This window comes from Perkinsus marinus (assembly GCF_000006405.1).
Source record: "Perkinsus marinus ATCC 50983 genomic scaffold scf_1104296971186, whole genome shotgun sequence".
Classification (NCBI taxonomy): Eukaryota; Perkinsozoa; order Perkinsida; family Perkinsidae; genus Perkinsus; species Perkinsus marinus.
In genome coordinates this window covers 60,600-75,438 of record NW_003202174.1, presented here as the reverse complement: position 1 = coordinate 75,438, position 14,839 = coordinate 60,600, and the positions used below count along the sequence as shown (strand labels likewise).

Here is a 14,839-nt window from a genome sequence, read left to right as displayed (position 1 = left end):
ACTTGAGGAACCTTCGTAGAAGCGAGTGAACCCATAAACGATGGTTATGGCCGCTCATAATCCGAACACATTTCAAGTCGCAGTTAGGTATCTATCGAGCGGAACAACACAATGGTTTGATCACTCAAGCAACTCAAGGCAATTATCAATAAGCAACACAGATCGGGCGTCGCTGACTTCACTGTGCATGTAGAAATATATACTGCTTCCGTCGAAGAAGCCAATTACTACTAATTTCTCATCGAGTAGCCATAAAATAGCTATCACAGAAAAGAACTTATCTACAGTGTATAGAATAGTGGAGTTTCCCCAAGGGCTTAATTCGAAATAGAACAGAAGATAATCCACTTCAACAACAGTACAAGGCAACCGTTAAATGTCGAGTACATACGGAACAATAGCCTTCAGCACTTCGCTTCCGTCATTGACAAGTTAGAGGCTCATCAGAAGTGGACGATGGACGCTGAGAAACGCCTCGGTAATCCTACAGTCCAGTCCGTGACAGAGACTCACTAACACTGTTCCTGCCAGCTAGTGGCGTTAGACAGAACTGATTCCCGTTCTGAAACATAGAGACATATAAACGTCGGCTGAGGTTCCCATGTCATATACTAAAGTCGAGAGGATTGAAACGACAATCCGCATGGATTTTTAAGTTTATATGCAAAACGTTGAAGCACCTCATTGTCGTTCTCCTTGGTATCGCCATGCATCACGTCAAACTGGCAGCCAGTATCAATCGAAGTCCCCCTTCTGAAACAGATCCAATCAGCACATAGTGCCCAACCAGATTATTGTGACGCGAGCAAGTCCCTAAAGCTACCCTTGGCCAAGTTTGTTCACCACTACTGAGCTGTCCGAAAACCCTGCACCAGCGCAAGGCTGCGCTCCCGCGTTCACCGTAGAAAAAGGCGTGCCTGCCGAACGGTTAACAAACTACTCCACTGCTGAGTACTAACCAAAGTCGCATGAAATACTTCTCCCTTGCTACAGTGAGCACCCCTATCTTACACGTAGATACACTAGGAGTATAATCAGGTGGCAATAGCATCATGTCCACTTCCGGGCATCCAGTCAACCCAGGCTCCTGCGTAGGTATATAGAGGTGACTCGCCAGAGATCCCAAAGTAGCCTATACATCCAATATATACAAAGCACGGAGGTCGACGTACATCAGTAGAATGATCAACCTGCCATTGGGTCTGCATCGCGTTATTGACCATCTGCGGTTGCATGGCGACACGGTCGCTCAGGTCCAGAGCTGTACAGGCCAAGAGGACCGCGCCATCCACGGGGTTAGCACTCGCTGGAACACAGAGTAGACAGTATGATGGATACAGCGGTAAAAGGTTGCGAAGACACCGGAAACTCGGAAACGTGAGGGCCTTGGACAACGACCAAAATTATTCCCCGACTCTCGCTCCGTATGAACACCTTATTACGATACGATTCTGTGAGGGAAACGACCAATCCCATAGTATATCAATCCTCAGGCTTGAAAACTTACACTACACTTACCACTGACGTTCGCCCGCTTGGTAGGCGGCTCTCTTCCAACACCAGTCAGCTCCTCAGTGAGTCTCTTCCGCACAAGACCAGTATCCACCTCACTGGTCCCTGTCATGCCATACTGATCTAACGCAGTAGAATCGAGCTCTGAAGGTGGCCTCGACTTAGCCTCAGAGACCTCAGGCATCACCTGCGACGCGGTCGCATGCAATCTGAGATAGAGCCTTGTCACGCGAATCAGCCAAGCCCATACCCTTGCAAAAGCTTAACCGCGATATCATCCGTGTTAGAGTTGCCCAAAAGCCCCTTGTCTTGGGAATAGGCCATGAGCTCGATGTCTCGGACCAGTGCTGAAGCATAGTCAACCTAAGCAGTAGACAATCCATCCAAACATGCCAAAAGTCGAATTGTAATGAAATTCATGTGAGTTAGGCGTCGCTGTTTCGGAAGATGCGTAAAGATATTCGTATCTTGAAACGGCTGCACGCGTGAAACGGCATCGAGTATCTTCACCGTGAAGACGAACTTTACAAATCACTCATAACAAGAGCTTCGGTAAACTTCAGACCCATCGTACCCCCTCAGGCTGCAAGTTATCCCACGATGGTAATTCGAATGTAGGCGATCCTTCCGGACTAGCTTCATCAGTGCCCTCAGATACACTCACTAGAGAGAGACGCTGAGACCCCGTCTTGTCCGAATCTAAGTGAAAATCACCATGTCGCTGTGGACAAGCCGCCCTACCACTCAAGTTGCCTGCCCCTGATGACAATTCAGCAGTGATATCCGAGGCCCAATTGAAGAACGATGACATATCCATATCTATCGGACCAAAATACCCGACCCGTTCGATTAGATACAGTTCTCACTTTGACCATCCAAGTTAATTCCCTCATGTCTGGCAGGAGCTCTCTCGCTAAGATTCATAGCTTTCCTCTTCCCAGCCCCACCCCGTTGTCGAGCTAATACGATCATCTATTGCGACTTAATTGACAAGTCTCACTGTTTCTCTTCTTCTCTCCGATGCCAGTGCCATCCACACCGACTTCCCGCAGTAGCTTGCGGGAATTCCTACGAACCGTCGAATACCTACCAAGACGACCAGTGTACGCGGAAAACCCCGACCGCATTCACAGATGAATGCCCATGAACAAAACGATCGAGCTGTGATCCACGAATTTCATCCTACCACAGATTCTTGATAGCATTATCAGTCCTGCCCGGCAACAACTTGGCGATTTCCGCCCAACGGTTTCCGAACCTTCTATGAGCCTCGAATATTATCTTATGTTCTTCACTCGTCCACGGCCTCTTATTAACCTGCCAGGCCTATGACCAACTCCATGCTGCCGTAAGAACACACTACTTGAGGATCAAGATGATTGTGCCATCGCTCACGGCATTGCTTAGCCGACCTAGCCACATAGCAGCCACCAGCTGCCGTATTCACTCGACACAACGCGTCCGCGATCATTGTCCAATTGCGTGTCCCCTTGTTCTGGACCATATCTCTGAGGACGGCATGCCTCCTCTGGAACGATCCAGATACAACAATCTACTTGATAATATGATCCTCATGTTCTTCCCAGTTCCTTCTGTCGCTCGCACACATTGAGCCTGCGAAAAAATCAACGAATACGATAAAGTAATTCTGATATCGGGAGAGCCAGTATCAGTTTCATCCACAACTTTTCCGCAAAAGTCTGATCCTAGTTTTACACTCAGGAAGGAAGAAACCCTTCAAATTCACATACCCATAGGGATCACTATGCTCGAACTACCAGCTACACAATCAGGACCAAGACGATCACGGAATATCAGTTTGAAGTGATCCCCTACTGCCTCTGCTACTGTTGCTGGTCTTAGATGATCCGCCTCCGAGCTGCCGGCGTTGACTCGATCCCTGCTGACCAACACTCCTCGGACGAAGATCGTGCACGAGGTTGCTGACCGATTCGAACATAACGTAATTAACCGAGACAGGCAAATTTGATAAGTACTCAACACAAGCATCACAGATCGGCCACGAAGAAACGATAATCCCCAATGCCGTCCAAAACACATCTCTCACGCGTACCTGTCACATATAACTGGCGAAGACCACGACTATACCATATGATTTACTTGTAGTTCGGCGCGAAGCGGTATGCCTTTTTGATCTGAGGCCCCTCGATATGAGTGAGACCCTCGTTGAACTTATATTGATCCCATTGGCAACGACGCCACTCTGAGCAACTACTTATCGTCAATCGCCTCCTGACAAACTTCCTACCATCGTTCCACTTGAAGCACTTGGTCGCAGCCTCCTCGGTTTCTATATCAGCCTGGGCCGTCAATAAGCATCGATACTCCTCTATCGCCAAATACCTACATGAACCATTCATGAATCGATACTACTATGATCATCTAAAACTCACTTGCAAGCATCATCAGGATCAGACTGATGAATTTTGTTAGCATATTCAGCAGTAGTCTCGCGTATCTCACTCGAGGTCCGTGGTTCAGCCTTACTTGGAACCATACCTAAACCAACAGTGCAACAACCTCAGGGACTCAACCCACCGAAGTGCTTGCCAACTTCCTTCTCCCAGTCTGAACCGAAGGTGTGTGGCTGAGGCTTCGGAGGGGCAGGAGCTGGAGGCTCGGGACCACCCCAAATCTGAGCTTGACTTTACCACTGCAAAGCCGAGTAGTGACCAAATTACCTCTCCTAACCCACACTCTTTGATGATCTCATAATTCTTCTCGGCCTCTGTCTTCGGCACTGCCTCGTACACGTTGTACCTACGAAAACCTTGGTCAACTTTTGGATGGTTCGTGAAATTTTTACCAAGTGTCCGGATCGTAGCCCATAGCTGCATCGGAATAGCTATGAACGCCAGGCTTTACCTCCGACTCGGGCTTGGTCTCGCACTCGGCCGTGTTGGGAGAAAAAAGTCGATATATGAGGTCATTCACCATGAGGGGCGCGGGATAGATTAAAAACGTCCCTAAAACAGAATTAGAGACAACATTTTCTCGGACTGTGAGGGAACGCGCCGTTTTCGGAAAGTCTACAAATCCACTGCAAAAATCTATTTTGTCAAATCTGATGTTTTGTCGTTCACAGATGCGTTGAGGAGCAGCAAGAAAATGCAAGATTGCAAGAGGTAGATCATGATTTGCACTAAGCACATTCGACGTGCCAGAGTGCTCCCTGGACTGGACTACATCTGTAAAAATCGATTCTGAGGTGCCCTTGGAACTCAGAAGAGGTCTATGGAATACTTTGATTAATACGATGGTACAGAATATTAATACCATCGAATTGAATACGATTTAGTGACGCCATCTGGATGTCCTTCGGCACTGAATGTCACTGTTTCCGTGAAGTGTTGTGTAAGAAGGTTCTTTCGGGACCGGGATTTACTCCTTTAAGTAACATTTATATTATACTTGCGCAATGCTACTCTCGCGGGTCGGGGCGTTGAAGAGGTAAAATTAATATCATCTCTGCATCTCCCACAAACAATCACTCTGTGGAAGGTTCTCGGCCGGGCCTGCCTACAACTTGACGGCTCAGCGATTCAAGAGCTACTACGACGACTTCAAGGATCGTCTTAAGCCGGGAAAGTACACCCAGGGTCGTTGCCCTCAAAGTGAAGGTGATTATCGTCAGGAGTCAAAGACCATCGGAAGGTGAGTACCTGTCTTCGCCTCAATGTTGGACTTCATTTCTTCAGGGAGCATCTTAATGATGATGGTACTCGCAGCAAGAGGTATACCGTGAAGGAAGGTGAGTGAAGTTGACTGTCTGTATCGATCAAATGTCATCTTCTTTTCAGCTGATGCCTTGGGTTATCATTATCATCCACCGATTGACAACAAGGGTCAGGTCTACGTCAAAGGACCTAATGCGGTTCACGAAAGGGGTCAGACTTGGATCAAAGGCTATGAGCTTCCCAGCATGGAGTACGTCTTCGCCATTATTCTTTGCTAGCATTCCTGTTACACTCCAGATACACCTATGGTCCTAAGCAGGAGGACATTCCTTTCTACCCCAGGGTCAAATTGAACGTCTGGGGTGATGTCCTGATCATAAACTATACTGTCGACTCTATTTCTGGTGTTTAGGTAACTACAACCTTGTCATGAAGGTCGAGTTCTTGTTCTTCTATTTGCCCACTATTATAGTCTTTGGTATTTGCATTCCTGTTTATACCATTAACTTTGCACAAGAGGAAATTATCTACACGACAATGACTGTTAAGGTCACCGGCAGGCAGTGGTAGGCTACTTTCGTTGATATGTGTCGTCCCCTGGACCGTTTGATTTCGCAAGGTACTGGGTGTACGAAGTCGAGTCCCCAACAGATGAGGAGGATGAGGATGATGAAGATGACGATGAATGATCATGAGGGCAGTCTTAGTGCTATCCGTCGCTATTGAACATCTTGAGGCGCGAGCCCATGAACCTAATGACGACGCGGGAAAGATTTTGCTATTGTTGATGATACCAGCTTTTGAGCACTTCGAGCTGATAGTATTCGTGACGTAGACGGTTGAGGTTATTTATGCTTATACAGTTTTGCGTTGTAGTTGCTTAGGAGAGAATATTCTGCACAATATCGTTGTGGACAGTATAGGCTGGTTCTATGAGTATAATCTTCAAATTAAGATCGTTTCGTTAGAAACCCTTTCTCTCTTGTATTGTGTGTCTACCCACAGTTCTGCCGTCATTGACGTTAGCAACCATGATCGAAATGTTTGCTTGCTGAAGATCAAATACCGTGCTTCCCAGATGTCTTTAGGTGAAGTGAAACTTATCCGGAATTGGTTAAAACTATGAGTGAGCAAACCCAGTCGCTCAAGAGAAGTTGGTTGTCTTGTAACAAGTTGGGGTTGGGAACGGAACTCCGAGTTATCTGAACTTATTCAAGAATATCTCGCCAGTCTATGTCCCTCAGCAAAGGGGCAGTTTTGAACTCAACAATGTCCTGTCGACCAGATAGCAAATAGTCAGTGGCGAATAGCAGCATCACACTGCCTTAATTGTAGCTCAAGAATTGTCAAATTTACTTAGTTCATGTTTTCAATGGCCGAAACACAAATCAGCAAAGGAGAAATATGACAAGGAGTTGCATGTGTGCACAATTCTGCGACTGATGCTTAGTTATGCACCTATGTGAAATCACGCACAACGGCAAGGGTGTGAAGCGAAGAACAAAACTTCTCAGCGCCCCAGTCACACCTAAGATAGTCCCGTTCATAGAGACACCGGCATGCTCACTCATGCTACCACAAAATAACAGTAGCTGGTACCCTCCAGCATTCTGATATTCTCAGTGGATTACTCACCATCTCGGATATGCCAGAGGTCTCGTTGATATAGACAGCTCGTGACTGACCGGCAGGGGACACCCTGAGGTCCACGAGCTATCATCAACCGTGGTTACGCATGTTTTCGATGAACCTCTCTCGCGAATAATCAGCGACTAATGCAATTGAGGCCGAGAACAGCTGCTGACGGTAGCGGCTGCGCAGCAACTGTTACCTACTAGCAGCGCGAAATTACTAATTTCAGCTAATTCGAGAAACATCATGCTAATTTCAGAGCTCATAGGGACACTTTCAGCCGCCGAAATGAGGCTGCTGCAGGCTAGCAAGCGATACCGATACCAGAGACTGGATCTTTTTTGTTGGTGACGCCGTCACTGACGGGGGCTCGATAAGACCAGTTTTCAAACAGACCCCAACACCTGATATTATGCTGCTGCGCATGGTAGCTGAGACATTAGCAAGAAAATGATGCTCGCTGTCTCCCAGAGTGCTGAACTTACGCAAGCTACTATCTATATCAATGAAAATGAAGGAATTTGCCTTATAGAGATCATGCGAGCGCACGCGTTGTGACTCTTCTATGTGACACATAGTATGTGTTAACCTCCACTGAGTGCTTTCTCGGGCATAGAGAATTGGCTTAGTCCCTCCCAGTCAGTGGATTCGTCACGCGACATCGCCGTTCTCAAGGCTTTCTGTCGAGCTCGTCGTCTTTCGAGCAAAGCTGAGCGATGCGTTGTTCTCTCAGCGATGGCAAACTGTGATATTGTTGGAGAGTGCACCGGGCCGGGGCTGACTGAGGCCGCCCAAGGCAGTAGAGAGCCTGAAGAACATCATACTGGTTTGCCTCATCATCACACTTCCATCTGTATAACTCCCGATGTGAATCTATGGACGGAAAAATGACGATGTTTACCTTGCCATTTCACGGTCGATTCCAAATTGGAGTAACTCCAGTCGATCAGCCTGGGAAAGTCATGTGCATACTCGACCGAAACTGTGCTCGATCGAACGTGATTGGTGAAGTGGCAGTTCGACGCACTCGTGTTATCTGAAAGTTCGATGTGCTCTGATCGGCTCGGTAGAGAACGTTGAGGAGCTATGCAAGATGATGGATTGCATGGAAGCTCACCACCATGGAAGTGATGACTGTGATAGTCATACGGCTTGCCTCCATAATCATGGCTAGGAGAACGAATCGATCCTGCACCCAAGTCATCCCAGAGGCTGACGAGCTCAGGCAATGTTGACAGTAGCTCGTTCACGGAAGGGAATTCCATCTTCAGGTGCGGAGTTACGGTGGACATCGTTCGGAAAAGTTCCTGGAAAAGTTCCTTGGCCTGGAATCCAAGGCGAACTCCAGGGCCTGGAGTTCGGCAATGCGAAGAGGAATGGTTTTCTTCGACAATTTTGTGTCTTTTACCGAGTCGCTGAGGCTTCCAGGGCCATTCGCTGTCTTCGATGATGTTATCCTTCTTGCATGCCCTGTTTTAGTACTCAACAGCTACCATCGAATGAACACATGTTGCGGTCCACCACAACAATGAAGTTTCACCCGTTTTAGAGCGGTCTGGCAGACCCCACGTATTACGCCACTTCACGTAAAACGGCGTTCTACGTGAAATGGCGCAATACTCTGAGGAAAACGCGATACTCGCGCTATGCGGTGGTCGTGAAATATATTTGTCACTAGTGTTTATCACATCACGGTCGTGAAACTCCAATCTACTAGTCCTAAACTCCATGATTAATACGCATGGACAAATAGTCCCAACCATAGGAAAGACCGAGGCAGGGGTGCTAGGTCATGTTTGGTGACACAGTGTTCGGGTTGTCACTGACACTCCACAAGACACGTGTTTTCACTATGAATTCTCGAACTGCAAACTAGAATCCCCCAAGGCGTAAACAAATCGATTGAAGGTTGGCATCCCTCTCGCGGTAACGATGTCATGCTTCCCACTCTGTGCAAGATGATGATTAGCATCATGGTGGAAGATAGCCTCGTAATGAGGAGCCGAATACAAACTGAAATGGACACCGAGAGTAAGCACCAGTGTGGAGGCACTCACAGACTGCCGACAAGTGGTGTAAACCTCTTGTGTGGCCACCAGTGTTTCAAGAGGTATCCAGCGATAGCATAGTCATCTTGTCTGCTCCTCCACAATGCTTTCATTCGTTGCCTGTGCCCGATCGGCATCATACTGAATCACTTCAATCAGATGGCCGAAGACCTCTGCGATTCTCACTAAGTCGATCGCGCGAGTCTGTCGTCCTCTGCAGATTCATGTTTGACAAACTTCGCTATCGGCAGTTCATGATCGTGCGCATGGGTCCAATAGAAATAAGCATCATCAGCCTCACAAGGTGGTGGGTGTATTGCCCATCTGAAATCAACCTTAGCTTGTCGCACACTATACTAGTCACGACTACGCCGTGAACTTACGGCCCTGTGATTTTGCCATTGCAGCATCTCGCCATAGGAGACGGATAAGACTTAGAAAGGTATTCGTACCGTGGATCGGGATCAGAGGGGGCATGCGGTAGCCTAGACGGAAAGCCTACTACGGTGGATGCTTACACTCGAACACATCTATTTCAAGTATTCATAAGGATCTCACCTACGTGTGAATTCCGTTCCTATCACTCAATGGTCCCATCATGTGATCTTCATAGTGAGTAAATTCGACTTTGGGATAGCACCTATGTCGCTAGAGTCCTATACGTACAGTAGAGGGTATCTATTCGTTGATGCTTCCTCTCACGGTTACTTTAGTAGTTCTCCAGGGAGAGCCGGTAGCTCATGAGTCACGTTTGTTTCGAGGTCCATAGCAACACATACATATCTAGGAACCGACACTACTTCGCATATTGTAGTCCGACGGTTGAATGCCGACTTCAACGTCGAACAGTAGAACGGCGTTGTACTCACCCTCGTGGGTTGACGTAACATGTCCCCTTAGGTGGTGGGGGAACATAGTTAGGCTCGAGAGGTAGCTTCGGTGGAGGCGCCATCTTCACCAGGTCCTTGCTTGAATTGACAAGTGGATTTTTCGAAAGATAGCTTCTCAATTCCGATGCTCGTGGGGGTAGGGGTTCTGACACGCTCTGTGACTCAATTCTCAGCATAGGAGTTTCACCCGTGATATGAAAAACACTAGTAAAAACATATCTCACGACTACTGCATATCGCGAATATCGCGTTTTCACCCAGTTTTACGCCACTTGAAAGGAGTAAAACTCTATAGTTCAGCGAATGAACCTACGGCCTCTATCGTCAGTAACAGCGTCTTTTTCTAATAACTGAGGTTCTCTCCTTTGCATGAAATCCTGGAGTCCAGCAATGCGAGGTGGTCTAGCAGGATCGTTGGGACCGTAGTCAGCTTGAGGTCCGTGGCACTGTAACAGCGGTGAATTGCTTGTTATACGGACCTGAGAGGAACCTCTTCATGAACACTCGCAATGATGCTCTACGAACTGTGTTGTATGTGAAGGGTGTTTCAGTTCCAAACTTCGTGAACACCTTTGAGTATGCAGAAGCCAATTTTGGGCGAGAGTTTCGGAGTTCAACTGCCAACTCCGGGAGTTGGCACAAATACTGCCAACATCATCATTAATAGACATGTCGAAATTGAATCCTTATTGTAGCGCATGAAGGAAGATATGACCGTTTCAGACGCTCACGGTGTGGGGCCACTCAGACGACTATGCTACTAGCTCGCCTGTTGATGTAGTTAGCAGGGTGGCCACTGGACTCAGAGCCCCTCGCCCTCACAGAAGACTCACCCTCAGGCATGGTTTCATTCTAACTGGCCGAGGTCTGATTAAATGACCCATGGCATCATATTTGCATGTAGAGAGATCGTCACTGCAACAAGTCGGCCACGAGCCTTCATTCTGATAGAGCTCTCCATCAGTAGTCCGAAGGTGGTGATCATTATGTAACGAGGTAAGTATAACCATAGTAAATGAAGCTTGTCGAGGGATTATAGACTCAATGCTGAGAGGGAATGCTGAGGGGAGTAGCTGTCTGGTTGGGCGGCTACAGAGCCGATTCCGAGCAACGCAACGCAAACCATATCACCCGACTATACGGGCGATAGCCTATCGCCGACAGCGTAGGCTAATGATAATCACAAGTGACTAGACTCCATCCCGAAAGCCATCACTCATTCAATTTGACCAACCACGGTCATGCGCTGATAATCGATCCTTCTGGCGGACGAGTATTAGCAAATCGATTGCCTGATCGATTCGTTCCTGAGCGACAATCGCATGAATATTCATCATTGTCACTGTTGACCATGCAAATAGACCGGATTCAGCTCTTACTGTGCTATCTCCGTTGGTTATTGCATGAAGATTATGAAGGCGGCAAGTGGCTCCGCTTTCTGGTAGTAGGTCGTGGAATGCTGGTCGTCCACAATCCGACTAGTCACTCTTCGCAGTGTTGCGCTCGTATGGATGTGTTCCTGCTAGAAGCGTATCAATCGGAGAGGAAAGCCACTAGATCTCATCATGTCTGGCCGAGAAACTCTCAAGTGTCTCGCGGTCCTTATGAGCTCTAATATCTCACTGTAAAGGTCGATGATGATTTTCAAAAATTTAGACAAGCATATGCCTGATATGTTTTGATGAATCCTTTGACACGTCTGAGATTGACTGCTCTGTCACCCATATTACCGATTTCCTAGGCTCCACGTGCCTTAGAGATTAAATGGCCTTGGGTGTATAGTAATAAGAGACCATAAGCTCGTGATTGGCCTTCAATGCCTATTGCGTTTCGCAGATCTCATACAGCTGATTGATTTATCGATGATGACTTAACGGAAATCCAACACTGAACTCTCGTGTTGAGCAAATCCAACGAGCTTTTTAACCCTGAGGATAAATTGAATATATTACGCCCACCTATCGCACGGCGTTGCGAATTTCCATGGTAACGCTGTTGAGCGTTCGGGCTATAGCAAAGCAGACTTTATGCGTTGGCGATTCACTTGTGGTAGTGTATTGTCGATTTGAGAGGTCCTAAAGCATAAGTGTTTTGAACGCCAGTATTCCAATCAGCTGCCAAGTAATGGTATTGGTAGTTGCAAGACTCATGGCAAGAGTATATGGCCGTAGCACTTTGGAGACGAGGATAACACATATCACGTTTCTTATACGCACTACGCTACATTTTCATGCTCATTGAGTGTTACGGACTGAAATCTTTCTTTTCTAGAATGTGTTGTGTTGTCCAACGATATGGGAAGTTCTGGTATTGTACGTTGATCGATTCATTCAGTAAATGTACGACATCCTTACCGACCATTGCTAGCGAGCTTATATTGCTCGAAGTTGGCATGTTTAGCGACCTCGTACATAAAGAATTGCAGTTCGTATAGATCCGGGTTTATCAGGATTGCACCCTCAATAGTGTAGATATATAGCAAGGTTGAACGATCCCGCTTTTCTTAACGCTATTAAGCTCAACGATGACGGATATACATCCGATGATAGATGGTCGCGTTGGGAGGGGATCAACGACAGCTCGGAGGGCACATTCCGTGTTACCCATGCTCAGTTAAGCTACACACATTTGTTAACAGAATAGCATCGTGTTGTCATACCACGGGTCATATGAATAATCAAGAGTATCCCTTGCTCCAGCTTAAACCGATATTATCGGTGTGGTTCTTCGCACATTGACATTCGGAACGGCACACGCGAACATAACACCTTTCCGAGGTAGCAGAAAGAGACAGCCTCTCTGTTATATCCAAATAACACCTGATGACGTTTCTTCGTGCTTCCTGCGAGGTTTTTTGGCCGAACTAGTTTGGCGTGTTGTGCTGTAGCAAACCGTATATCGACATGTGACGGGACACTCGGTCGCCGAATACCATGTAGCAATATATATGCCGTGTGTTGATACGACGTTTCTGCTCTATTCAGTACTATATGAAAACGCATCCCAATCTATGACGAATAGGTTTTGCGTTATACGTGTCAGTATTTCTGCTTCAGCTTCGTCGCTGGGTTCCAGTTGGACTCCTCACTGGTGCTCGTTGGTTATTAATATCCTGGTCTCATTTCGGCAGTATCTGCAAACGACAAGGCCAGAGTGTTGACGCTGAAGAGGCGCCTCTCTGAGTCCGATAGAGACCTCATGGCTATCGTCGATTGGCTCAGCACTATCAACATGGATAAGCAGCTCTTGAAGGGGACAACGATTGGTAGAATACTTGACTCTTTGAGCATGTTTGTTCATCGCGATAAGGAATCATGGTTGAAGCGGAAGTAATGTGCTCAAATGACATAAGCTCATGTTGCTGAACATGAATTTGATTCCCGAGAAAAGACTCCCGAGAAGAGGCATGTTCCAGTGTGTAAGGTGCAGAAAGAGTCAAACAACGTGAGGCAATCTCACGGGCTCTCCTTTTCCATGCCTTGACGTTCTATACATACTCCCAAATTGAGACTCGTTCTTCTGATAAGCCAATGACTACGTTTGTTAGTAACAAATTGTTAACTGTTTGAACTGCGGCAACAAGTTTAAGTTTCGCTAGCTATCTTATGAATATGGCTGGTGGTACCATAGCTTGCAATGCCATGTTGTTCCTCGCACATCTCATTGAGACCGATTTGTGTTATTGTGAGCTATTCTTAGGAGTCATTCCCGTGGACCGATTTTGTCGGAGATTCAGGTTGTTAACGCGGTTTGCCTCGGCGTCAACCCTGGTCCCACCATCAGCGCACACTGCGCACCGAAAGATCGAAAAGGAGCCATGCAGGAATGTTAGCTTTAAGTCCTACTAAGAACAAGTCCCTTCCATCATTCTGCAACAAGGTCGTGCATAACAAGGTCATCATATTCTCCAACGTTCTCACCTACTTCGTGTTGTGCAATCTACAATCCACAGTAATTCGCCCAACCCAAAGCGATTTGTGTATAGAAACAGTACGTTGGTGTGAGGTACGTTGTTGAGTTCCGAAGTTCTTCATTCTTGTCGTCTACTCTTCTTCTTCTTTGGTGCCTTGGACCTCCCAGTCTTCCTCTTCTTGCCCAACAACGCCAAGGCATCCGTAAGGTCAGCAGTATCTTTCTCCTCCTTGGTGGTCTTCGATCTGGAAAAAAGCGACGACCAATCATCCTATGCTCTTAGATAACGCAAGCGTTGTTACTTCTCTGCAGCTTCCTGGTCCTCTTCTTCCTCATCATCATCACTCTGCTCATTGACCTTTCGTTTCTTGTGGCTCCTCTCAACCCCAGCAGTTGAAGTATCCAAATTGAGAATGTCATCAAAGAGTTCTCTGGCTTGCGATTGTTTCTGCATTTTCTCTTCCCATTCCTCATTGGCCACCTTGAACCTAATGAAGAATTAAGGACGGACAACAATCCACTTTTGCCTTACTCATGGAGCCCGAGTCGTTTCCACAGGACCATGTTCTTTTCCTTGATATCCTCCTCGATCTTCACCAAGCGTTCAGCCATTGTCTTGCGCAATGCCGCCTGAGGAGCCAATTCCATGCGAGGTGCTTTTTTGCGCTATCCCTAGTACATCGGCGATCGAGCTCTCCCACATCTTAGCCAAGACCCAAGACCCTGCAGAGGGCTGTGTGGCAAGCTTCTCGATCAAACCCTCGTGCTTCACCAACGCACGGATGAACTGCATCCGCTGCCCTTGAGGTATAGGGGAGTTGGAATCATCAATAAACTAGCAATACCACGAAGAGTAATCCAAACGGTTCAAGTCACGACTTACACTCTCGATGAGCCTCCCGCCAGCCCGATCAGTGCAGTATCCAACGACAGATGATTCTTCTTCCGACCTCTTGGCATCAGCCAGGATCTGCGGGCCGAAACCACTGACCAAAGGCTGCACTCTCCTAGCCGGGAAGCGCAGGAGGAGTGTGGTGGCCAGAATGCATGCTCCTGATGACAGAGTGCTCGAGGGAGCGATGACTCATCTTGTGAGAGGGAAAGCACAACACCTGAGATCCGACGAATATCATGGTCTAGTGATCCC

At 47.3% G+C, this 14,839-nt stretch overlaps 5 protein-coding genes across 5 annotated transcripts in view; 1 reads left to right on the top strand and 4 right to left on the bottom strand.

The window, feature by feature from the left end:
- Positions 1–35, bottom strand: part of Pmar_PMAR006547 (hypothetical protein) — a gene marked incomplete at both ends in the record, with an annotated part of 272 nt that extends 237 nt beyond the window's left edge. Inside the window, one exon of the mRNA XM_002767112.1 lies at positions 1–35. This exon is cut by the window's left edge and continues 4 nt beyond it. Coding sequence (XP_002767158.1) covers positions 1–35 — 35 coding nt within the window.
- Positions 36–819: 784 nt separating this feature from the next.
- Pmar_PMAR006546 (myb, putative) lies at positions 820–3,121 on the bottom strand (the record flags this gene model as incomplete). Its single annotated transcript, XM_002767111.1, has 12 exons — positions 820–917; positions 1,012–1,132; positions 1,173–1,306; positions 1,519–1,721; positions 1,763–1,875; positions 2,087–2,211; positions 2,254–2,331; positions 2,379–2,471; positions 2,513–2,580; positions 2,699–2,829; positions 2,876–3,020; positions 3,069–3,121. The coding sequence occupies 12 exons, from the start codon at positions 3,119–3,121 to the stop codon at positions 820–822; spliced, it is 1,362 nt and encodes a 453-aa protein (XP_002767157.1).
- Positions 3,122–3,629: 508 nt separating this feature from the next.
- Positions 3,630–4,470, bottom strand: Pmar_PMAR006545 (conserved hypothetical protein; the record flags this gene model as incomplete). The annotated part of the gene is made up of 6 exons (XM_002767110.1): positions 3,630–3,736; positions 3,782–3,876; positions 3,927–4,032; positions 4,072–4,168; positions 4,215–4,293; positions 4,340–4,470. 6 exons carry the CDS (start codon positions 4,468–4,470, stop codon positions 3,630–3,632), a joined length of 615 nt encoding a protein of 204 aa, XP_002767156.1.
- A 452-nt stretch (positions 4,471–4,922) lies between these two features.
- Pmar_PMAR006544 (conserved hypothetical protein) lies at positions 4,923–6,061 on the top strand. Its single transcript, XM_002767109.1, has 7 exons — positions 4,923–4,983; positions 5,035–5,187; positions 5,232–5,284; positions 5,334–5,460; positions 5,508–5,572; positions 5,623–5,776; positions 5,830–6,061. The coding sequence occupies exons 1-7, from the start codon at positions 4,952–4,954 to the stop codon at positions 5,897–5,899; spliced, it is 654 nt and encodes a 217-aa protein (XP_002767155.1). The 5' UTR covers positions 4,923–4,951; the 3' UTR covers positions 5,900–6,061.
- A 7,749-nt stretch (positions 6,062–13,810) lies between these two features.
- The window catches only part of Pmar_PMAR006543 (hypothetical protein), a gene marked incomplete at both ends in the record, with an annotated part of 3,694 nt that continues 2,665 nt past the window's right edge, over positions 13,811–14,839 (bottom strand). Inside the window, 5 exons of the mRNA XM_002767108.1 lie at positions 13,811–13,937; positions 13,995–14,180; positions 14,225–14,322; positions 14,372–14,527; positions 14,576–14,662. Coding sequence (XP_002767154.1) covers positions 13,811–13,937; positions 13,995–14,180; positions 14,225–14,322; positions 14,372–14,527; positions 14,576–14,662 — 654 coding nt within the window. The remainder of the gene's footprint in view (positions 13,938–13,994; positions 14,181–14,224; positions 14,323–14,371; positions 14,528–14,575; positions 14,663–14,839) is intronic.